At 40.1% G+C, this 23655-nt stretch overlaps 2 protein-coding genes across 6 annotated transcripts in view; one reads left to right on the forward strand and one right to left on the reverse strand.

The window, feature by feature from the left end:
- SHROOM3 (shroom family member 3) overlaps positions 1-7228 on the reverse strand; it is a 153494-nt gene extending 146266 nt beyond the window's left edge. The window contains exon 1 of one of the 2 annotated variants that reach the window (XM_026847351.1): positions 6836-7228. In XM_026847351.1, coding sequence (XP_026703152.1) covers positions 6836-7000 — 165 coding nt within the window. In that variant the 5' untranslated portion in view covers positions 7001-7228. The remainder of the gene's footprint in view (positions 1-6835) is intronic. The other variant, XM_026847350.1, reaches the window with a different exon arrangement.
- A 6385-nt stretch (positions 7229-13613) lies between these two features.
- Positions 13614-23655, forward strand: part of CCDC158 (coiled-coil domain containing 158) — a 39442-nt gene continuing 29400 nt past the window's right edge. For 3 of the 4 annotated variants that reach the window (XM_026848128.1, XM_026848127.1, XM_026848130.1), the window contains exons 1-8: positions 13614-13813; positions 16413-16449; positions 18504-18634; positions 19000-19244; positions 19646-19755; positions 20019-20346; positions 20692-20768; positions 23298-23412. In XM_026848128.1, coding sequence (XP_026703929.1) covers positions 13669-13813; positions 16413-16449; positions 18504-18634; positions 19000-19244; positions 19646-19755; positions 20019-20346; positions 20692-20768; positions 23298-23412 — 1188 coding nt within the window. In that variant the 5' untranslated portion in view covers positions 13614-13668. The remainder of the gene's footprint in view (positions 13814-16412; positions 16450-18503; positions 18635-18999; positions 19245-19645; positions 19756-20018; positions 20347-20691; positions 20769-23297; positions 23413-23655) is intronic. The other variant, XM_026848129.1, reaches the window with a different exon arrangement.

Raw genomic sequence — 23655 nt, forward strand, 5'->3', positions numbered from 1 at the left:
CAAGTCAGTCAGTTTGTCTGCAATTGCTAATTCAGTGCTGTGGAAGTGAACAGAAGTCTTTTTGTGCTAGAGAACGATCAGCAGCCTAACGATCAGTAGCCTAATGGCGGGGGCTGACAATAGAAGCCTTTTCATCAAGCAACTCCCTAGCTTTAAGAAAAGGTAGACGATCCTGTCCCTTGTGCTGGCATCAGCAGCCTTTCGTGAGGCCCTAATCTGAGCCCTGAGAAACAAGGAAGAGTGGTGAGGAACTGCCCCTCTGCTTGCTGAAACAATTACAGCATCAGTTCCCTTTTGCTTCTCTGAAAGCAAAGGTCTGCACCATCCAGACTTCCCTGTTGCCTGGGATCAGGCATCTGCCTGGTGTGTTGCCACAGTCTAGCAACAAGAGTCAGATGTGCAGGCAGATGATTCTGCACAATGAACCCCTTAACTCAGCAGACAGCACACCTTTCTCCAGTGTCAAACCTAAAAGAAGTAGAGGGGCAGGGAGAGAGGAAACAGGAAGAAATAATTTATGTTGACCCGGCTGATTTGGTCCTTGATCTTTTTATTACAATCCAGACAGGAGGCCAGTCAGTGCAGGTTTGTACTTCCTTTTGCTCCCAGGATTACCTTTTCACCTGCCTTTAGACTGAGACCAACCAGAAGCAATTACATTATGGTTTAGTCCTAGATGAATTACTGCCCACTTACTGTTCATTTACTGCTTTCCCCAGTGAATACAACAGTGAAGGAATAAAGAACATGTCAACACTTCATGCCCTGTCAGCTGATGCAGTTAAATAGTAAGAGATCAGCACTCCCACAATTCTTATATACCATTCTTCTTCTCTTCTTACACAAGAAAAAACACATCTCTAGGGACCTGCCACATTATATACAACATCCACATCTATGGCCCTAAATGCATAACCAGTGCAGAAAATGCTCTGCAAGAAGGCATGAGCCTACAGTGACTGAAATGGAAACACTCATCAACCCACCTGCAGTATATTGGAGGATAAATAGTGAAAAGGGATATTTTTTTAAAAATTAACAACACAGAGGCCCCAAGCTATTCTTCAGCAGTGCGGAGAAAAATAAAGTCCATATCTAACCAGACATGAACAAGTGTGGAAACTTTCAAAGAAAAAATAATTTAAAAAAAAAAATAATCACAGTACAAGTCACCATGCCTCTGGCTCAGTTCCATGTTCTCATGCCCAGGCCAGTAAGTCTATCATGACTCTGCCAAATTCATGTTTCTCTCATGTGAGCATTGCCTGTCTTTTGTGCTTGCAGCCCTACAAAAAGGTTAACAGTTTCTAAGCTGCCATTTGTCACACACAGGGATATGGGGAATGGATGCACAGAAACTTTGCCTGTCAGTGCGTAACATAATTTAACTTTGTTTATGGGGACTCTGGGCATTTGAGTGGGAAAGCAATGGGCCCCTGAGACTGACCTAATGGGAGAACATGACTCCAAGTGTTTTGATCAGAGGCAGAGACAGGGATAAGTGGCCAGCTGGTGTCCAGAATGGCCTTTTGGGCTTTGTTTTGTCAAGAATAGTGAAACGATTTTCATTATATGTCACTAACCGCTCTATGAGCTCATTCAAGTGAGGTGAACAAGGCATCGTAACCAAAGAAGTAGCACAGGCATGGGAGCCTCATGGAAGACACCCTGATGCAGCTCCCATAAGCACCAATTGCTAAAGGGCTATTAATTTCATCAGAAGTTGGATCAGGCTCCTAACAAGGTTTAAACACCTTACAAGAATTCAGGATTACTTCTCAAGCTATTCCTATTATTATTAAACTTTTATTGCTTCCTATCCCTGCTGAGAGGTAAACCTCAGAGTTCGTGTCATGCTTCTGGCATGAGGTCCCTCTAAATGGCCTACCCTTTTGAGCTAAGGGAACCAATGAACTACAGCACAGCATGTGAAAAGTGTTCCTCCATAGCCACCACCCGAGAAAGAACGCTTTAGATGCTTTAATTCCTAGGCAAGAGAAACAACTCTTTTGTTAGTATCATCAACATGGAACTCAAAATTAAAGGACATTTCAGAGGTGCACGACAGCTAAAACTGTTCCAAAGGTTTGTGTGTAGCAATGAGAATCAGACTGCAGAAATAGATCGCCTGGCTCCAAAATGGTTGAAACCGATTAACAATAATTACCTCAAATTAAAAATTCTTGCAGGAATTTGAGAGGGAATGAACACTTCTGTTAGCAGTTTGCCTTTATGGCCTAGAACAGCCAGGACTTTAATTTTTACAATATTGACCTTACAGCTCAGGATGAGCCAAAAAAGTAATATGGAAATGGAAATCTGGGTTTGCTTCTAGGTATTATCTAATTCTAGATTTTGGGGCCAAAGGAAATCAGATTCCAATTAAACATCTGATATCCCCTGCAATCACATTTTCATTTCTTATGAAATTTCTAGTTCCAGGTGAAGAAATCACTTGTTTAATGAGATTTCCACTGTGAGCAAATCTCCCCAAATCTGGGCCAAAATTACATGGTTCTAAATTACTAAACTTGAACTATATAAACCAAGATCTGAAAACAGAGGCGTGGAGGTCACTACAGGGGATTTGATTTCTACTGTTTCTGAAGTATTAGTGACACATTTATGATACCAACTTACCTTTTAAACACTCACGGACAGAAGAGGAAAATTGTGATGTTTAAAAAAGGAAAGTATTAAAAAGCCTGAGAACCTTCTTGCCAAAGGATTATTTCATAACCATGAATAGAGTATTTTCTGGAGATGTAGGCTGGATTCTCTGAGGTCTATAAACTTACAAAGTTCTCTCAGCTGGGAAGAAATTAGCATAACATGCTCATTCTGCAGAGGTGCCTTATTACTGCCCCCAACCTCTTTTTCCTCTCCACCTCCACAAGACATTTATTTATGTGATAACATGGGGAGGAACTGTGAATAGTTCCAAATAAAGAATTTGATTGACAGCTATTCTCTAAGCTCAAATAAATGAGAAATTCTTCCCCAGGAAGAATGTTAAGACTATAGCTCCCTTTCAAACTCTCACCTACACTCTTCACTGACAACATGTTTAATACCACAGAATCAATACAAAAGGGAAAATACGTTTTGTTAATATGCAGCCTACGATTCATCTTTTTGGACACCATCCCTTTGCTAATCAGTGACATTCTGGTGCTAATTTAGGTAGTGATTTTTGGCCATTCCCTTAAGGTGCAGCGGAAAAAGGAATGTGCAACTGCAATTTGCCCCTTCTTCCATTTCTGTCCTTCTAGTACAACAAAAATTAATATTAGGAAGATTCCACAAAGCTTGTTTCTGAGGCTCCCTCAGAAGCTTGTGTTTAGGTGGTAGACCTTGCATAATCCTGAAGCACTGTAGCCCACCAGGGAGCTCCAGTCGACAAAGAGAACTTCCTTATGTTCCCAAGATGGCTAATTGCTGCTCTAGTACAATCAACATCCTGAGTTTCCATTTTGCTGACACACTATTAGCATTTCCAAATTTCTTTTATTTGAAAATCAGTATGTTCTTTTAAATGTCCTATACAGCCATAATCATAACATACTATGATTCTACAGCCTTCATCTAGTGAGTTGTATGTTGTCAGTCCAGAAACAAGACAGAAAAGAGTTGATTAGAGGGAATGTCAAACAAGCTTCCTATGTGGAGAGGGGAAAATGTGTGTTGGATGTAATAAATTTGGTTTTTATGCCCTTGCTTCCAGCAAAATACATTACGAAGAGACCTGTGTCGAGGACTTTGAATTAGCTGTCAGGAAACTGCTTCAGTATAGGTTTGTCTTTTCACAGGGAAAAAAAGAACAGTGTTAGCATAAAAAGGTCATCTGTTTTAACTACCTAAATTCATGTTAGCTGCACAACCAACATTTCTGACAAGTTGATTTAGACTTGGTTGCATGATGTGCTGAGCATCATGGCTGATTCAGCAAAGCGGTTACTAGTGTGTTTAACTGTAAGTTTGCCTATCTGTGCACTCAACCACACACACACTGAGAAATCAGCCCGTCTTGTTGTACAAAAGCACAGTGTTACATCTATATGGCAAAGGGACTTTTACTAGAAGGCAGTAGATAACCTGTTCTTATTCTGAAGGCGATACTAAAGCCATGGTAATCAGATCTCTAAAACAGCACCTTCTTTCTACCAGCTGAGAATATAGGTCTGGTCTTTGCAATTTACACTCCCAACTGTTGCTCCCGTTGCTTTTAGGTAATTTCTTGGCTTATTATTTGTGGAAAATTCTGGCTTTCCAAAGAACCACACAGGGCTGCGGGAACCAGTTTTCATGCATCCAGGTCTTTCGTAAATTCACTCATCTTGGTTCTTAACTTCTATCACAGCCTTTGGTCTGAAGCTGAGATGGGCCAATACTTGTGGGTCCCAAATGAGCATCCATTCCTGATGGCTAGAAAGAATTTGCATTCAAACAGACTCACTATCTGACTAGTATTCTATAACAATACATCAATGTTACTTTGATTGGTTTAAGTCATGTTGCAAGCTTTCATGGGTACCAGCTTAAATATTTGCTGAAATCTACATTTTTATTTACACTAAGGCCATTTAACACCACTCTGTCAATGCAAACAGACAGTTAAGTGGACATAATGTATTTGCCAAAATAGAATAGGGAGCCTAAACACAAATAAAACTCCTACCTTAATTATGAATAATGAGAAATGAAAAACTGACGTCCACATTTTCAGATATTTATAGGTAATATTATCTAGAACTATTACTAGATCATTTCTAGTGCATATCTGAATGAGTACTGTGATCTCTAATGGTCCCTTCCAACCCACACCATTCTGATTCTGTAAGTACTCTTGTGCAGGTGCAGAATTTAACATATAACATCATTCAATTTATCATTTCTCCACAGTTCCTCATTACTTCACAGAATAATCAGAAGAATACTGAATTAGATAAATGGTTAAAATGCAATTAATCCTGAAGAGTACATACTGAATGCAAACACGAGAGAAACTTCTCAGCTGAAACTGGAAACCAGGAAACAGCTAGGTGCTGCATGAATTCCAGAAAGCACAGCTTTCATATGCAAGCCATTGTCCAGCTCTGTATCACTGATGCATGAGCAAAACAATAAAATACTAACATTGATAGCACAAACCAAGCAGTAGCTACAAGTTAAAAAAAAAACCAAAAAACAACCAAAAAAACCCCATCACATTTTTGCAGTGCTGTTTCACAGAAGGCAGGCACAAGTCATACAGCTCCCAGTGGCACTATGCACACTCCAGGCATGTTTGACATTAAGGGGCCTGGTTGTTGTGGAAACCAAATCCCATAGATTAATTAATGTTCAGCAGCCAGAGCCATCTCTCTTCCTCTCTGCCTCCCTGCCCCCAATTAAAAAAAAAAAAAAAAAAAAAAAGGCGCTTTTTACATCACAGAAGAATGTCAAAGCAGAAAGAAACTTTTTCCTCACAAATGTGGAACACTACCAACAAAAGTGAACAACCTGCCCAAAGTGTTAGTCCCTTGTGTTTATAAAATGAAAAAATATAACAGCATTTTAGGGAGGCTAGTTTTGCTTTATGTGGCTATGCCAAACTATATCTAAGTTCCTGGGAGAAAGATGATTATGTGAAATTTCTAAAATCTCTTTATGATAAAGAACTTTTATGGAAGTCCCTGTTTTTTGCTTTCAACATGTAGATGTACTAACTACAAATGATTTTTTTCATGTGAACTATTCAAGTGACCAATAGTCTTCATGGGAGTGTGTTTGCACAGCGAGTTGCAGGACTTGAATACCATTGATTCTGAGTATCAGCATTTTCATTTAGCTGACATTGGTCCTGATCTTTTGAATTCCCCACATACATCCCAGTTTACAGGAGGAGGTAAGATTAGATATAAGTACATACATTGACCTAGCAGCTCGCTGTATAAATGCATATTGTAAACAAGCAGAATGCACCAGACAGATGACACAGAAGTATAGTTAAGAGCCACTACAGTAAATTTCAAATTACCTAAATCCTATTTTCAAAATAGTTTGGGGGCTATAGGTCAAATATATTTTAGATATTCACAGATTCAATTTGATGCTTTTGAAAATCTGTTATCCTAAGTATCTGCATCTCGAGGTACCTATGTACATTTAATAGCCCAGTTCAGATGAGAATGATTAATTCTTCCTCCCATTTTTTTCCCTCAAAATATGCTTGAGAGCTATGTTACTAGTTGCCTGTTGACAATACTCAATCATGAATAATTAAAATAATAAAAATCTTGAAGGTGTACCATACTTTTAGTAGTAAGTAGAGCATAAGAAGAGTGAGAAAACTGCTAATGTCGTATAATATATACACATATGAAATAGGTACAAGTATTTATTATTCTGTTTCCAAGTACACACTTCTAATTAGCCAACATCACGTCATGTGATTTAAAGCACTTACTTTTCTCTTCAGAAGAGGTGGTGATGGATTACTAAACATGCTCAGATATGCTATGACTTCATGACATAAGATCACCTCATGAGAGTCCCCTACTCACTCCCATTCACAATACTGAAATAAATAGAACCAATTTGTGCAAGCTGAGATACTTCCTGTGGGACAAAAACTGCACTTCGATAGTTAAACAATGCCAAGAGCTCTCATGTGTTTCTCAATACATAGCTCCTGAGCAAACCCACTGACTTGAATAGGTGCTCAACCAAGTTTTCAAACCCAGGCCAAATACAGTGTCAAATACAACATTTCTGTGTTATTTTACAACTCTTGCCCTTTAAATCAGGCACTACTCCTAACTTGTTTACATTTCATCTAAAATAAGAAAAATACCTTTGAGATGATTAATGGCTCCCCGTGCTCCAGTCCGCCTTTCAGTGTGAATCCCCATGGAGCGCCTCCTTGAAGCAGTGCCTCCAGGTAGATATATCTTCCTTTATGGGTAATGCTGGACTCTGAAGATGATATGCTGGTGTTAATATTATCTAACATCCTCATTTGTCCTATCACATACTCAGTCAAATACAAAACCCACGCAGGCAATCACAGAACAATGAAGTTGGACATTAAACTCCCCAGAAGCCCACCACAAGTCATCCCTGAATACATGAAACACGAAGATTCTGAGACAGAATATTTTTCTTCAGAGCTTGAGTCCAAGGTGATGGGTTAAAAACGTTTCCCATCAACATTTCAGCATGCTGTCTCTCCTTCAGAATTGCGATGTTTTACTGGTGTTTCAGACCTGTGATTTCCCCATTCCTGGGTATTCTGGGCACGATATCTTTGTAAAGATTTCTCTTCCTGTCGTCAGTATATCAAACCTGTGCTTTTAAAGATGTGGGAAAAAAAAGAAAAAAAAAGTTTACAGATTTAAAAGTCCCTGGCCAGCAAATTGCCAAAATCCAAACGAATGCTTCATTTGTGATTGATTATCAGTCCTTTCTTCCTTTCTGCATGCGACTTACCATTACAATGGCCTTTTTGCATCAGCCCACTGCACTAAAAGAATGGAAGCGTCTTCTCCCTCTCGTGCTCTCAGTTACTCTGTCCGCTTACTTCACAATTTTCTGACTTGTCAAAAAACAAAAAAAGTCTGGAGGAGGAGGAGAGAGAAAGTCCATTCCCAAAACTATTTAGAGGGGTTTAAAATGTGAAATAACTCCATACTTATTGTATTTAAAAGTGCAAAAAAGTCTATCAGAAAAAACGAAGCAGCAAGTGAAATTAATCCTTTGGGAAAAATGTTAAGATGATAACTGAGCTCTTTTCATTTTCTGTGCTCTCCCCAATCTGCCAAAGCTGCAGCAGCTACTGCTGCTGTGAGGGAGAGTGAGGAAGTGAGAGAGTGAGCGAGAGATGGATTAAGGCAAGTAAGGCAGCGCTGCCCAATTGTGCACATCAAGCATGCAATTATAAAATGCAGTGTGCAAAAGCTGGGGCTCACCCTTTTATTATGCCCCCGGAAACCAACATCTTTCTATTGTACTTGCCAAGGAATTGTAACAATCCAAACTGCCAGTTGCTGAAAATACAATGGACCTCTTCCAAATCAGCACAGTGGAGCACTGCTCATCATTTTACTCTCATAAAGTGCTCTTCCTCTGCATGGAGCCTAACAGCTTCCCTGGGCATATTTCTTTCCACCATCCATATTGTCATAAAAGGTCAATGCTTTCTCAATATATGGAATAAGAAATAATACTAAGAACTTCAGATACTTTTATTAATGTAGTCAGTCGCCAATGGCTACTGTAGGACTTAGTGATGTGGGCGCATCTGTTCTTGCATATATCCATGTAGGCTTAGGCATCTGACTCATCACTTAACAGGTACTGACAGCAGATTCCATTGAAGGCTTTCAAAAAGTGTTCTGTTTTTTATCAGCCCTTGAACAGGATGATAGAGAGGGTAGCCCACAGACCTCTCTCTTTCCTGCTGGCATAGCTAAGTAAACAAATAGTAGTGCCCGTGCCTCTAAGGTGCCCACACTTTTGATCTTACAGTGCCTGGGATGTGCATTGCTTCTCCTTTGGGCTTTGAAAGCTGAGAAGATCTCATGTTAACAAACCCATAACGAACTGTGGGGGGAAAAGCTTTGGAGCTGTGACTCTAAAACCAGAAATCTTTACATTTGTTCTTGCCTTTCATGCCACCTTATTCCCATCCCTTTTAGGAGGTTACAGTTTCCCCAAGAGTCTACTATTTGCCCCATGTGTCCCAGCTCTCACTTCCAATAGCCATGAAGAGGAATGCAGAAGACGCCCCTCCCTTTATTATTCATGGTAGATGATCCTCAATCCTTGCTTATATTGAGCTTTGTTCCCTCTGTTTCCCTCCCAGGGGCTGAGTTTTCATTAGCTTCACATCCTGGTCAGGCTCAGAGTTTGCTTTTATCTAGAACTCACCCTTTAGCCTGACACAAATCAGATTTCTGTAGTTTTACACTCCTAGTGTTTCAGTGTAAAAAACCTCATTCCAAGTCACCACAATGAGCAATTCATTTCTGTCCCTTCGCAGCCCTTCTAGAGACAGGCTAAGGCTCCAGGAGCTGTCTCTTGGGGTCATACATCCTCCTATCCATAGCCATCAGGACTACTTAAGACTGTGTAAGAGCATGCCAGCCTGTTAACAAGCCAAGGTACTTCTTTGGACTGTATCGATTTCCAACTCAAAACGTTGGTTACTACACCTAACGTCTGCAGACACCAGAATTCCAATAAGCTCTATATCTCACGGTGCCTATAGTGGGTGATGATTTTCCACATAATTTTTGAGGTACAGTTTTTCTTCGACTCCAGCACTGCAACTCATTTCAGGTGCTGAATCCAACATCATTTTTGCCACTAAGTCCATCAAATTTGTTACCATTGCAAGTACATAATTTTCTCCCCCTACTACCTCCAGATTTGTTAGTCCTTTATACAGTTAATCCAGCTCTAAAACGGTCCCATACAGGTGCTTGCATATATCAGACTCATGACCAGCTAAGGAAAAAGGTTTAATCTCTCACCCAAAAAGGGCTGCCAGATACTCTTGCTGCTTTCTCGGCAGGCTCATTATTCCACACAGGAGCTAGAAATCTGTCAGGTTCTTGTACAACCCAGTTCACATATCTGTTACTCACACATATCTCAAGAAAACTGTCTGGGCCATCCTCACAGTGCTAACCTCTTGTCGATGCCCAAAGAAACCAAGGGATTTTTGGAACACTAGAGATAGCAGCAACTCCAGCACACACACATGGGATTTAACTTCCTGCCAGACGCAATGCAAACAAAAACAGTGCAAAATAACTTAATAACATACAGCAACTATTGATGAATAAAGTGGGATTGACTACATGGAGTTGAGCATTGCTGTGCTTTAGCTGAAAACTAATTCTTCTTAGAAATAGATTTTGGTGCAGAATACAATTAAAGCAACATTCACCATTCACCTATATATAACACTTCTAAATATTAAACTCAAACCTTTTTTTCTCATCTTGCCTCTGTCAAGAACCTCAAATAGCACAAGTATCTTAGCACTGTTTGCTGCAAGAAAGGAATTTTTATGAGGATATTCTATGAGGAGTTCCTCTCGGGACAGAGCTGAGATATTTTCTGCTGGGGTGCAACAGAAGAGACCTGAGTTCAGAAAAGTGCTGTCCACACAGAATAATATATTTGAGTTAAAATTTTGCACAGTTTCAGTGTAAGAGAAAAAAAATTTAGTCATGTCAGAACCTTTTCCCTCAAATGTCAAGTACTACACCGCTAAAGCAGGAAAAATTACCATTGATTTAGTTTTTCAGAGTCCACAATCAAGCCCTATGTTCATCATCAGTAAAGGCACTGCCTCCTTGCTGGCGGCTGCTCTGACTTTTCCTAAATTGCTTTAAATATTCCAAGTTTCTTTTGCAAATGAATTTCATCAGAGCAATACTGCCCCCACCTGCTGGCCGTATCGGTTGTCACAATCTGTTTACTTGATTTAAATGCAAACATTTCACAATTCAGTTAATAGGCATTTGCTATGCTTTTCCTTTTCAGAAAGGAAGCAGAATCTTTACCAAATATTCAGTGGTGTTTATTGATCTTACCTGAGTCCTTGAGGTGGCAAGTGATCAGGTCAGATTAAAGGTAAACCTAGAAATCAAAGAAAGGAAATTCAGCTCCTAAGTTTTGTACACATCTGTTACTGGGTTTTTAGCTGGGGAATTAAATACTATGCTTAGTTTAAATCTACCTGCTGTTTGGTTATATCCTATAAGTTCAGAGGAAGCAGATTCACAACTTACCTCTAAAGAGCAGCTTTAAAAAATAAAGCAGCCCTCCTCTGTACTGAAGGACTTCTGAGGAGTAAGATACCAAAATGGCTCAGAGTTGGACATCAGAAGAGCAGAGTGTAACTGATTACCCAGTATGTTTTGTTTGTCAGAAAACTGTCATTACAATTAGGTCGACAAAAAGTTCAGGATGAGAACACTGATCATCTCACATTTGCTCCTGCTTTTTCAGTCTTGTATATTTCTAGTTGTGCGCAAACTGCTTCTGAGAGAGGACAAGGCTTGCAATAGCCCTGTTTGAAAGAATTTATATTTTAAACTGTCAAGGTGAACAAAAGGGGATAGAAATGTCGGTCTTTGTACCTTTCACAGATAGAGAGGGAATGGGTGACTTTCTCATGGTCATACATGAAGCATGAGAGGCTGAGAAATGAAAGTGGTGCTTCTTTTTCCTAGCTAATTGGTTTTATCACAGAACAACTTCTCTTTTTCTTCCAGACAGGCCTCTGTATAAACTGAAGAGCTTCAGGAATTTTAACTAATAATAGTCAGCCTTCAAGCACCAGTGGCCACAGCTTCTTCCTTCACCCTCCAAGTCCTGAAGCTATTCACATCAATCTGCAGTAGGACGGAACAAAATATGTGTCAAAAGACACAATCCTCCTGAAGCAGCCCAGCAGTAAATTATTCCTTCTTGGGGTTACAATTTCCCTGAAGGTTTATTGTATTAAAAAAAAAAAAAGTAAATAGGAAATACAGCTTTTCTATACTTACCTACAAACAGCTTGAGCTGACTGTAACATATCGATCCACTTGACTCAGTAAAATGTCAGTCTTGCATTTGAAAGAAGAAATTACAGGAAGGGACACATGTATGGCCTCAAGGGGATTGCAATCAGCTACCAATGCTCAAAATTTGTTTTTAGAGAGAAATTCCTAGGGCTACACAGGGAAGCTCTGCTCAGATTCCAGGTTGGATTTGAGATCATCTTCCTTCCAGGCCCCAGAATAAGCCTGCTTTTCTGGACAGGCCTGAGGTAAAATATGAAAAATCAGATAGAGAAAGGGAAACTCAGAGATCTGAGAATGAAAGGAAAGAACAAAGCTGAGAAACGTAAGTAAGCTGCAAACCCCATGAATCCTTTTTGTGTTGGAAAAGGCACTGGTCTTTGAAGTCTGAAAACAAATAATTTTCTTTGGTGAACATAAAAAAGCCTTTCCGTATAATATTGCCTCTGGCACAAAATAGGTCTGAGTCCCTCAGTTACTCAAAGCAAACTGAAAAGCAACACGCCAAGGTGAGGAATAGACCCATCCCTCTAAGGAAAGCACAAGTGCTGTCATAATTGAAGGAGGTGAATTCAGGGTATCTGAATTCAGAACTGCGGATTTTCTCTCTACATCTGAATTTTCACTTATCTGATGCTATGCACAGAGCATCACCCTGCTGAAACAAGAGTTCGAATCAGGAACCAGGAATCAAAAAAGAGTCATCACAGTCAAAACCTTACAACATGTAGGCTGTTGTTGTCATACAAGCATTATAACTGTAAGAACACTGAGGCCACTTCAGCAGTACTAGTCTCTGATTTTCTATGTATTTCAGAGAAACAGGCCATTTTGCACTCTGAATGGACTAAATTATCAAGATGCACAAAAGCAGGGACATCAAAGATAAGTCCTCATTCTAACACTAAATTAATAAAAGATTGCATGATTACATGGAATTATCAAGTGTTATTATGCTAAAGGAGTTTCCTTGTTGAGATTCAGACACTTCAGAAAAAGAAAAGCACAAAATGCCCAGGGCAGCTATCACCTCATTTAATTGAACAGCTGTGTAATATTTATCTCTATCTTAGTGCGCTGTGTACATGATTGGACAGCTTTTAGATATACCCATCTGCTGAGATCAGAGATTTCTGTGCCAAGATATTTCTTGCACTTGTTTCTTGCAAGATGGATTACAGCTGAAGTCACATGAGGCACCACAGCCAGGTGCTCTTATTGTTAAGCCGGACAACGCAGCAAGCTGTGATAACACAGCCCTGTGTCTGAGCTCATCCTGTAAAGAGCAGGCCAAATTCTGCAAACATTTATGTTTGATATGTGACATATGAAGAAGCACAGGAGGTTCAGACAGATTAACTGGGATGGGGGAAGGGTGGGCTGGTGGGAGGAGTGTTTCTCCCCAAAAATAAGATTATTATTTAACAATTAAACCCATTATTAATGCATTTAACCAAATCTGAAATGACTGGTGGGTGCGGGCCAGGTATTTTAGAATGCCTCTGCTGGCATAAATTACTCCATTACCTTCCTCTGAAGCTCTAGCTACCCTAACACAGCTCATAGTCCTCTCTGTGGGAGTAATGGATTAAACACAAGAAGTTTATATTTGCATCTTGCTGGCAAACCCGTGATGGTTCTTAGATTATTTTTTTTTTTCTTCTCAGAGACACTCTACAAATAGGAGAAAAGTTATTCAGGAATTACATCCTAAAAGAGTTATTCTGTCGCCAGGTTATAATTGCTGTTTCAGGAGTAGTAGGGGGAAGCAGCTAAGAGGCTGGGTTGCTCAAGAGCCGGTCTCTAACGAAACACTAGACAAAAAAACCACCTGCTGCCAGGAGAGGTAATGCTCTGCAGAAAGCACCCCGCCAGGGCCCCAATCAAGGGGAAAAGCTATCAAGTTTCCCGCTGAAGCCGGACTTTGAATGCCACTTCGCAGAGAAAACAAGCACTGGATGAGGCGTTTATTGGTTCCCCCTCTTGCACATGATCAGCTCCAGAGGAGGAGTTTGTTCCCAAGACTACCGAGTCGGGCAAAGGGGCTAGGGTAAGGGGCAAATGGCTCCCAACGGCTCCAGTGGCTCAGGAGGGGTTTGGGAGCTGGATGTACAGCCCGCAACACGGCAAAAGCCGGAGCAAATGCGAGATGATCAGTGCCCCCCTCTTTTCCAAGCCCCACAGCAAGGAGGAAAACCTCAGCGCACCGTCCAAAATAAAAGAGAACCAAACCTCACCGGTGTCTGTCAGAGGTAGGTGCGGGCCGCCTCCCGGATGAGTTTTCATGCTTTGTTAACACCTGAGACTGAGCATTGAAGTCTGGCTTCAGGATGTTGTATAGCGTACTTAACCTATAAATTCCTTGGCTTCTTTTCTCCATGGATAGAAGAAAAACGTATCTTTTCAGTGCTGCCTCTTTTTCTGGGTTGTGCAATAGAAAATCCTTCTTGTCTCGAGTTGTTTTCCATCTTCTGCTTGCATTTTTTTGCTGCTGGTGCACTGATAACTCTGGAGCGTGGTTGCAGCTAGGTGAGTGGAGACGAGGTCTGTTTTCAGCTGTCTAGTTCTTACATTTCTTAGCTCAGTCTGAAGTAGTCCATGTAAAACCACATTTCTTCCTTTGTCTTTAGGTTTGTCTTTTAGCACTAGGTGATTGGCTTGCTTTTCTTGCAAATTAAAATGGTGTGTTCTCCGTTGAGGAATAGTTACGTGTTTTTAGTCAGGTATTCAAGTATATAAACGTACATGTCTGTCTCCGAAGTTTGCTCCGACTTAAATTCTTCAGCTCTCTGATGATTTTGGTTTGGGCCCGGTTCACACACCTGTTCCTGGAAACTTGTAATGTGGTGTGTCAGCCTGTTGACATCTGCATGGTCACTCCTGAAAGCAAGATAAAATGGGACAGTCAGCCACGTAATTTTCCTTGGTGTAGCGATTATCTCTTCACTCTGCACCCACTCTCACTGAGAACTGAAAATAGCAGTCAGGCAATCACCTCTGGGAATTCGAAAACGTTTAATCTCTGAAGAGCTTGGTGTAAAACTCAAAATATTTTAATTTTTATTTCCAAACTGGATTTCTGGGAAGATGCTTTTTGGCCCTCTGACCTTTTCTCTGGTGGGAAGGAGTCTCCTCACCCCAATTTCTGCCCTCAGTCACCCTCTGAAATGTGCTACCTTGCTAGCCAAATGCCACAAGGAAGATGACCCAGGCCCTCCCCTACACCTCTACGAGAGGGTTTTTATTGCCAGTCTTAAGTACGGCATAATTAAATCACCTGCCATCACAATCCAGCCACCATGAGGGCACCTTAACTCCTGTGCCTACAGCCTAAGGAGGACATACATGAGAAGCCATTTTGGGGCTGAGGGGCTGAGCGCTGTCGTGGGAAGGGAGTGGGGATGGTGCCTGGGTTTCGTGGCCACTGGCTTCCATGTCACAGCTTCCCTGAGGCCATGCTGAGATGAAGTGGGCAGCTCCCAGAGGATCCGGTCACAGCCTGCAGCATGGCCCCTTCCCAAGGAGGAGGCTGGAGAAAGGGGTGAGATAGCTCACTGTGAGGGAGCAGCCTCTCGGGGGCGCCAGTAATGGGTGCACACCATGATGAGGTAAAAAACCCCTTGGAGCAGAGGTATGGAGGGTTTAGAGAGGGTAGAGGGACTTTGGGACGGACCCACACAGGCGGGAGAGGATGGTCGGGGCGCTCAGGGCCCTCCTCATTTCCCGCCATGGAAAGGCAGGTGGTCTCGTGTGGCGGACATTTTGTCCCCGCTGGGCTGGACCTGCCCCGCTGTCACCACCAGGGAGATCCGCCGGCTACAGCCCCTGCCGCCCTCGCCCTCCTCCACGGAGGAAACACAGGCGGAGAGGGGGCGGTGGTAGGGTCTGTCCCAGTTTAGGAGAAATGGTCCTGTTGTCAAGGTGCAGTTGAACTTTGAGGGGCTGCTGTGTGAGGGTTGGAGGCAATGTTTTCATGTAAAGGAAGCACTTCTGGTATGTGGGATTGGGGGTTGGGGTAAAGGGCTCCACTTTCCTCCATTATGTGCCCTTAGGAAGCACCCATGATGGTCTTTTTGACTCAAATGGGTATGCTGAAGATGTCAAATTATCCATGGTATGGAAACTGATACTGCAGCTAACTCTGACTTACGGTGTAGTCCCGTGTCTCCCAGAGGACCAGACACCCAGGAAAATCCAAATAATGCAAATAAAACCCCATCAAATACCACCTGGCTCAAGCTACCCCCAAGTAATAAATTTTTCTTAATTTTTTCCTTTTTTTTTCCCCCTCTCCCCTTCCCCCTGAGGAAAAGGTTCACAGACTTGTCCCACAAGGGCAATATATTAATAACAATCATGCTTTCAAAACTCAAAACATACAAGTCTAGAGTTGCCCACCTTGGGCTCGCTCCAGACTTTAGTTTTTCTTTTGGGCATACTTCCAAAAGCACTTTTGTGAGAAAAAAATCTGTTTGGCTTTAATCAAGCAGATTGGAATAAGCAACGTTTGTAGATGAGATCAAGGCAGTTGTTTATAGAAGTCTCATCTTCAGTGTTTCTTGTAGAGAAAATATGGAAACAGCATAGCAAGTGATAGTGTATATGGTTTGCCGCTTAACTGTTGTTGCAAAACTTAACAGGTGATGCTAACGGGCACTTATAAAAACGCAAATCAGTGTTCATCCTGACAAAACAAAGCATAAGACTTTAAAACGGAGAGAAACTATCTCCATCAAGATCCTTTCATTCTTCCTGTAAAAGATGTGCAATCAGATGTGCAAAATTCATTTTTATTACATAAAATTGATTCTTAATATATTAGAACATAAAGACACATGTTTTTCTTCACAGGTGCTGTTACAATGAGCGAGAATATCCAGGCATTAAGGTACTACACAGGTTTTGTTTCTTATTATATAAATTCCTGTACCTGCTTTCTGTCATTACAGTAAACAGCAGAGTCACTGAAAATGGAAGCTAACAGATTCCTATGGTGTAGTCTGTCATACTAAAGTGACAGGAAAGACGTGAACACAAAATTTAAGGTTATGGTGCCCAAGGCACTCTACTGTGAAGGCTGAATTACACAGATCATTGTAATTTGTGTACCAGGAATGTACCAGTAGAATGAGTTCTTCCTGTCGGCAATGGGATTTCTGCACAAATAGCAGGATATAGTACTACCTTTTGATAATGAATTTGCAGGGGTCCAGGATTTTTCCTACTATTAGATTCAGAATCATTCAGCATTAGGCAAGTGAAATTCAATTATTTTATTGGTTTGGGTGATTTTTATTTTTTTTTCCCCCTGAAGATGGTGGTTGGATTTAGTGATTTTTAAATACCGTTGTGTATCTAATATTTGAAAGTTTCTCCCAAAGAAGGATCATTAATGAGTTTGAAAATTAATGGCCAGCTGAGAACAATGGTAGTGGTATTTTTCTTTCTAAAGCTTTGATATACTGTTTCACTCAGTCTCTGATGGATCAAACCGAAGTGTCATCTCACTACTGTGCTTAATGCACCAGTGTGTAGTAGTTGATGCATAGAAAAAAGGAAAAAAAATAAGGTTTTGCTTAGTATATCTCAGTATCTCAGTGTCCAGGGAATTAGAATGTAAAGACCTACTGAATCTGAATGTCTGTCGCAACTATCAAATTTATTAGTCCTGGGGATTTGTCTAGTCGTTCTTTTAACCTGTTTATGTGTTTAGGTTATACTCCACAGTAACAGGGCAGTGTTGATAGAACTTCTGCCCTTGCCTGTAGCTGATGCCCCTTCTTTCCACCTTCAGGGTAACAGACTCCTCAGGATTTTTTTCCACCTGCTCTGCACCTCTGCTTGCATCTGTGTCCTCTAATATTTTTTATCAGTAATGTTATAGAATGAAAATTCAGGTTTATCAGGATGTGTTAATACAAATGCAGAGGTGGCATAGCAAGTGCAGTGCACAGACACAGGGACTTGTTGCATTGTGAAAAAAAGTGCTGTGTGGGCAGAAATCAACTGTGCATGTTGTAATTGGGTCATTTGTGAATGTCACAGTCCTGCTATGTAAACACAACACTACTAACGCTAAGAAACAAGGAGCTGCTCTCCTTGCTGATCTCATGTTCCTTCCTCACTTGTAGGCTTGCCACTTAAAATTTTTTCCATAATTGCAGATTCTTCTTTGGCCCTCAACTATATTTTCTTTGTGTTTCCTCTTAGCTTTCTTCTATTTACAGCTTGTAGGTGAACTGCCAAAACTTACCTATTATTCTCACTTAGACTGGGTTTCTTTCTCTTTTGGTCAGAAAAATTAATTTTTCTCTCTTTTTTTTTTTTTTTTTTGCAGACACTCATTCCTCCAGGAATGTAGCAAAAGATCTGTTGCCTGATCAATTCCAGTAACATAAGATGGTGTGAATCAGCACAGGTTTCCTTTCTTCTGTGCTTGAGGTTTTATATAACCAAACAATTCTTTTATTCTACAAGTTCTCCGAGATGTTTCTTATTATGCTTGCAGTGAAGTATTTCACAGATTTCTGTAGATTTGACTGACCAAACAGTAACAGTTTTGTGTCAGTAAGGTTGCATTTTATTGATCAGCTCAGAGAAAAAAATGTAGAAATAAAAGGAAATCCTTTTTTCAGAAGATAAAACAGTTTAGATCTGTTTATTTGATGAAGTGTTATTTTACTTGTTTGGACTTTTATATATTACCCCTGCTAGTGGCAATAGTTCAGTTGAATACACTGAAGTTGCAGCAGGTGAAGATGTGGCAGTGTCACCAAATATAAGTGTAAACCAGGAAATCACAATGTTACCAAATAAATTATTTGGTTTAACTTCTCTTTTCAGTTACTCATTTCAGGTTGCTTTTGTGACACACTGCAGTTGGATACTCTTCTGCATTCAGTCCTGCCTTTTCAGTATATGTTTCTGTGTGCTGTTCTGCAGGGAGGCTCTGGAACGACAAACAAAAGAGGCTCTGAAACTCCATGAAGAAACCACCAGATTCCCAGTGGAATCAACAATACATTATTTGAGTCATGAGGAATCTTTACCAAGTGGCAGTAGGCCTTCCATGGGCAAGTATTAAACAGATTTCAGAACAAGATTTTGGAGTAAATCACTATAAACACTGCAGACTATTATGTGATCTAGAAAGGTGCTCATAAGTTCGTGTTTTGAATCCTCTTTAGGCCCTGTATCTTGAACAGCTCTTGTTGACACAAGCCCAAGGTAAAGGCAGAGCAGTTTTGAAGCATTCTCCTTTGAACACTGTGGCATTCCCCACCCAGTGTGCAAACCTAGAATAGACTGGGTTTGTTGTTCCTATGTTTGACTATTGACAGATAGTCACTGAGAGGCACTAATGCCCAGTTTGTACAGATGATGGTTTATTCTCGTATAACAACTCTTGTTTCAACAGTTAAATTTATCTGCCTTTCAGGTGCTGCTAGCCCATTTCTCAGCAACCAGAATGTTTTAGCTTCTCCCATTCTCAGCACAGTGATGGAAAACTCGGCCTCTTTTAATACTGGTAGCAGTCCACATGATAGTGTCTTCTGTTCCAAATATGAAATACATACTGATTCTGAGGAGAAAACTCTAAATGATGCTGGTGAAGAACACGTGGAAAACATTCTGGAAGAATACTCATGGAAAGGTAGACATGTGCAGAAGAGGCTGAATGAAGTGAGTTGCAAATTTGGGTCAGCTCCTTAAGTACAGATGAGCTTTTGTTGTTTTTGTCATCGCTGAGTCTCTGAACAGTTTTGCCAGTGCTATTTTGAGCAGTGTCTTGGCTGCTGTAAATTATACTTGGCCATCATGATTCCCACATACCATTTGACAGACAGAAATAGGCAATGAGCAGTAACGTTGTTGGCACAATCCTTGTAACAGTGTTCCATGCATCGTCAGTCCACTGCAGCGCAATGTGACTAACTGGTTAACTAAGAAATATTTTAAAATTAAAAATTTTAAAAATCTCTTCATTACTATAGCCATGCTGCTTTCAACCTCATTTTTTTAGGTTATGTATTCGAGTATTTTGGTTGGTGCAGTTTGGTTGGTTATTTTTTTTTCTCCTTTAGACCACTGAGCTACATGAGCAACAGAAAATCAATTTAAGACTGATCATTGCTGATTTGCAGACCAAACTGATGGAAGTGCAGTTGCAAAGAGATGCACTTCAGGATACTAGGTATGAAGACCAAGAGACATGTATTATGGAGAGTGTGTGTATTGGCTTTGATAGGCACACCAGATCTCCTAGGTGAGAAACTTACCCTCAGGAATGAAGACAAATTAGACTGTGGCTGGCACCTTGGTTTAGAAAATGGCTTAAATAGGTACTTGTAAAAAACAGCAGTTAATCAACATAAGTATTATACCTATTAGTCAAGATAAAAATCCATGTTGTGAATCCTGGTTTCTAAATTATTTTTTTTTGGCTTCCAAATTCAGACAAAAGGAATCCCAGAGCCAGGAGAATGTAAAAATACAGCTAAAAAAGACTATTCAAGAGCTGGAAGCTGCCAACCAGCTGCTGGAGGAGATGCTGAGGGAGGCTGACAGCCAAACTGAGCATCTGAAAAAGATGGTCCACAGCCATGAGGAAGTACTTCTGGAACTACGTGGCATCCTAAGGAACTACGAAGGCAGCACAGGCAAGAAACTCTATGAGCATGAGAATATTACTAGCCTATACATCCAGAACCTGAGCACAGCCTTTGCTGACATCCTGCAAGATTTAGACTCAGAGGTGTCATACCTCAAAGAAAAGGTTGTCCTGGTATGTGAAGAATGTGCTACCTTTCCTTCCAACACAATGTGTTCTGTTTTTTAGAAAATATTTTTGAAAACTCCATGAGCTCCCATCTAAACTGCCCTAAGGAAATGGTTATGGCATAAAGAGGTACAAATGCTACTCTGCAGTTAAGATGGTGGGTGCTGGTATACCAGCCTTTTATACTGTTCTTTTATACTGTTGAGATTGCATTTATTGCTGGAATTTAACCTTTACTGTACGTATTTTCACAGTTCCAAGGTGGAAGCAAAATGAAGGAAATTATACTTTGAAAACTACGTTTAGACTGTGTTATCTTTAGGGGTTAGCATTGTCATGTGTTTACATTAGGTCAAAGAAGAACTTGAATCACTGAAAAAAGATTCACAGACCCAAAAACAACTTCTGCTTCAGCAACATCAAAATAGGTACCCGTTCTCCATTTATTTATTGATAAAACATAAATAGACATGTTTTCCCATGCTCCATATTTCTTTCCTGATGCTGATGATATAGGGGGTGGGGAGTAGCAAGGGCACAGCAAGCAATATTTTGGAGGACTTAGTAATTGTTCCATTCCAGATATTGATTTGCTCTTGACTTTCTGCTGTTTTTTCCTTCCATGCTGACAATTTCCTGTTTTATTCACAGCATCAAAAAATATTTTGGAAGAATCTCTACACCTTATTTTTGTAAGTGTGATTGGTCACTTAGGTGGACGTCTAGAATTTGTTGGGAGATACATTCCACTGTTAAAAGAAAAGGTTGAAAGTAATCACTTTTGGTGGTTACATCAGCTTAATAATTTCTCGAAAGCTTTATCCTTCCTTGTTCAAGAAGTCCTAATTTCTCCAGCTATCCACCTGAATTATACAGTAACCAAATCAAATTTGGTATAATAAATTATACAGTAATCAAAATAAAAGGGTCAGTGACTGGATACAGAATATCTCATTCGCAGTGGAACATCAAAATTATTACATTTCTGACTACTGAAAAATATCATTACCTCTTCAGTGGAGAAGTCAGTTTGCCAAGACTAAAATGATAACCAGTATTTTCTTTTTGAAACGGAATTGAGCAGCTAATAAGTGAGCATGAACAGGAGGTGGCAGCACTAACTGATAAAGCTAACAGTGCACACAGCTATGAAAATAGCCAGATGGAGATCATTCAGTATGTTTTTTGATTATAGTGTAAAAAATGTTAAGACTAACCTTGAGAGAAAGCTTATGCTGCTAGTATACTCTACTCTGCCCTACACTTTTGGTTTCTTGGTGTCTTTCTTTGAAGAGTTAAGCAGTCCTTGCGTAAATTATGGAATGATGAAAAAATGGAAAAACTGAAAAAAACCTGAAACCATGCTATATAGAGTGTTATAGTTGAATTAAATTACTAGAGTCCGAAATAAATTCACTAAACATTTATTAAGGTAGGAAGGCAAAAAACAGCGCGCTGGGAGGCCGGGGAGTCGCAGCTCTACCCAAGGGTTGCAAATTCCAACAAGTAACACGGCCTTTTTATCCTCACGGAGGTCGGTTTCGACATCTTCGGCACGCCTCTCAGCTTCTTTTTGTTTTTATAAAGTCTTTAAGACTGGCGCTAGCTTCAAGGTCGTTTTGTCGGTTTGAGCAAATAGTTAGGCTTTCAGTCACATAACAATGGGGGGTTGTGCATTTGTTAACAAGGAGCTGTGAAGTTGTAAATTACAAAACTAATCTCTTTTACACTAAGGTCTAAACTAAACAAAGACAAAAGTTCAACAGTTGTCATGGTAATATAAGATTGTAGTTTAACAGTTGCCTTGAGACAGTACATCTTGTAACCTCGCACTTAGGTCCTTTCTCCCTTGCCAGACAGACAGGACGTTCTCAGATCTGTTGCAGCAAGATCATTCCTTTTATTAAAAACCCCGTTTGATCTGCAAATGACCCTTGATCACTTATCACATAGAGGAGAAACAGAATGGCCATGCATTAGGCAGACTCTGAGAATCGAGAAACTCTGGCTGGTTTTCTATTGAGAATCAGGAAACTCGGGTTCTCGGGCTGCTGTGGTTGAGGAGAAGAATAAGGCCAGCAAAGTCAGTGGAAATACAAACTGGCTCGAGCTGTCAGATCTGTTCTTGCCACCAGCTTTTGGAACGATGAATCTTCTCTGAGTTGTGAACATTTTCTGCAGAGTACATGGGTACAGTCAATGAACGAAAGAGTATGTAAGCTAAGAGCTGTAGCTGCATAGCACCATCACCTTTGCCTTCTAAATGTTGTATGGATTCGGATACAAAATTAATTTCCAGCAGCATTATCAGTTGAATCACAACCAAGAATGAATAAACAGTTGGAGTGATTGCATACATGTACAAATAGTAATGAATGGTAATTTTAAAGAAAGGGTAATTTTCATTTGGGATAAATAGGTATGTTGGTACCATTGACTTTGGTAACAATTGCATGAGAATAAAAAGACACTAATTTTCACTGGCCACTTGATGACTCAGAAATCAGGGCTCAGTATATCAGTTAAATGAGGACATCCTATGCAGTGTTGCAAACTACGGATGAGATTTAAATATCTTTATACATTAATACCTGACTTCAATCGTTGAGACTGAACAGTTGATAACAAAATGCTTCTCAGTTCTGCTTATAAAATAGTTGGGGTGCATCTGAAAGCACACTTACCTTTCTTAGAACTTTCTTGAGAATAAATGAGTTATCATCAAGAATAAGTATTAAGATTACAATTTATGTAATTTTATGTTAGTGATGTCAAGGAGCAAAAAGTACTAACTAGTAAGGAGGTGTAATTTTTATGTGATGTCACTGTGAATGATAATTGTACTTCTAGACAGTAAGTTTAAGTGGTCATACTGATTGCAGTGAAAACAACCACAAATGTTTCATGATTTGATGGTTCTTACAGTTTCTAATTTCTCCACCTAAAACTTTCCTTAGAGAACAAACAAGAAACCAAAATTCAGTGCATGCACATCAAGTCAGTCACCTGGAATCTACAGTTTCTCAGCTGTGTCCTGAATTACGAGAAGCTAAGAGGATATATGAAGACAAGGTGTGTATGGTTTTGTGTGTTAGCATTAGTGACAATGCAACTGGGTATGTGGATATCTGAAATGTTCCGGATACATAAGGAAAGTCTTTTCATAAGAGATTGCTTCAGGAAGACTTTGTGGACAATAAGATAAATTACATTATCCTTAACTCTGTATTATTTTTAAGAACACGTTATCTTTCTCTAACACAAAATAGCTTTGCAAAACTTGTTAAATACAAACTAGTTTTGCTGAATGTATTG

The sequence above is a fragment of the Athene cunicularia genome (assembly GCF_003259725.1).
Source record: "Athene cunicularia isolate RWA chromosome 4 unlocalized genomic scaffold, athCun1 chr4_part2, whole genome shotgun sequence".
Classification (NCBI taxonomy): Eukaryota; Metazoa; Chordata; class Aves; order Strigiformes; family Strigidae; genus Athene; species Athene cunicularia.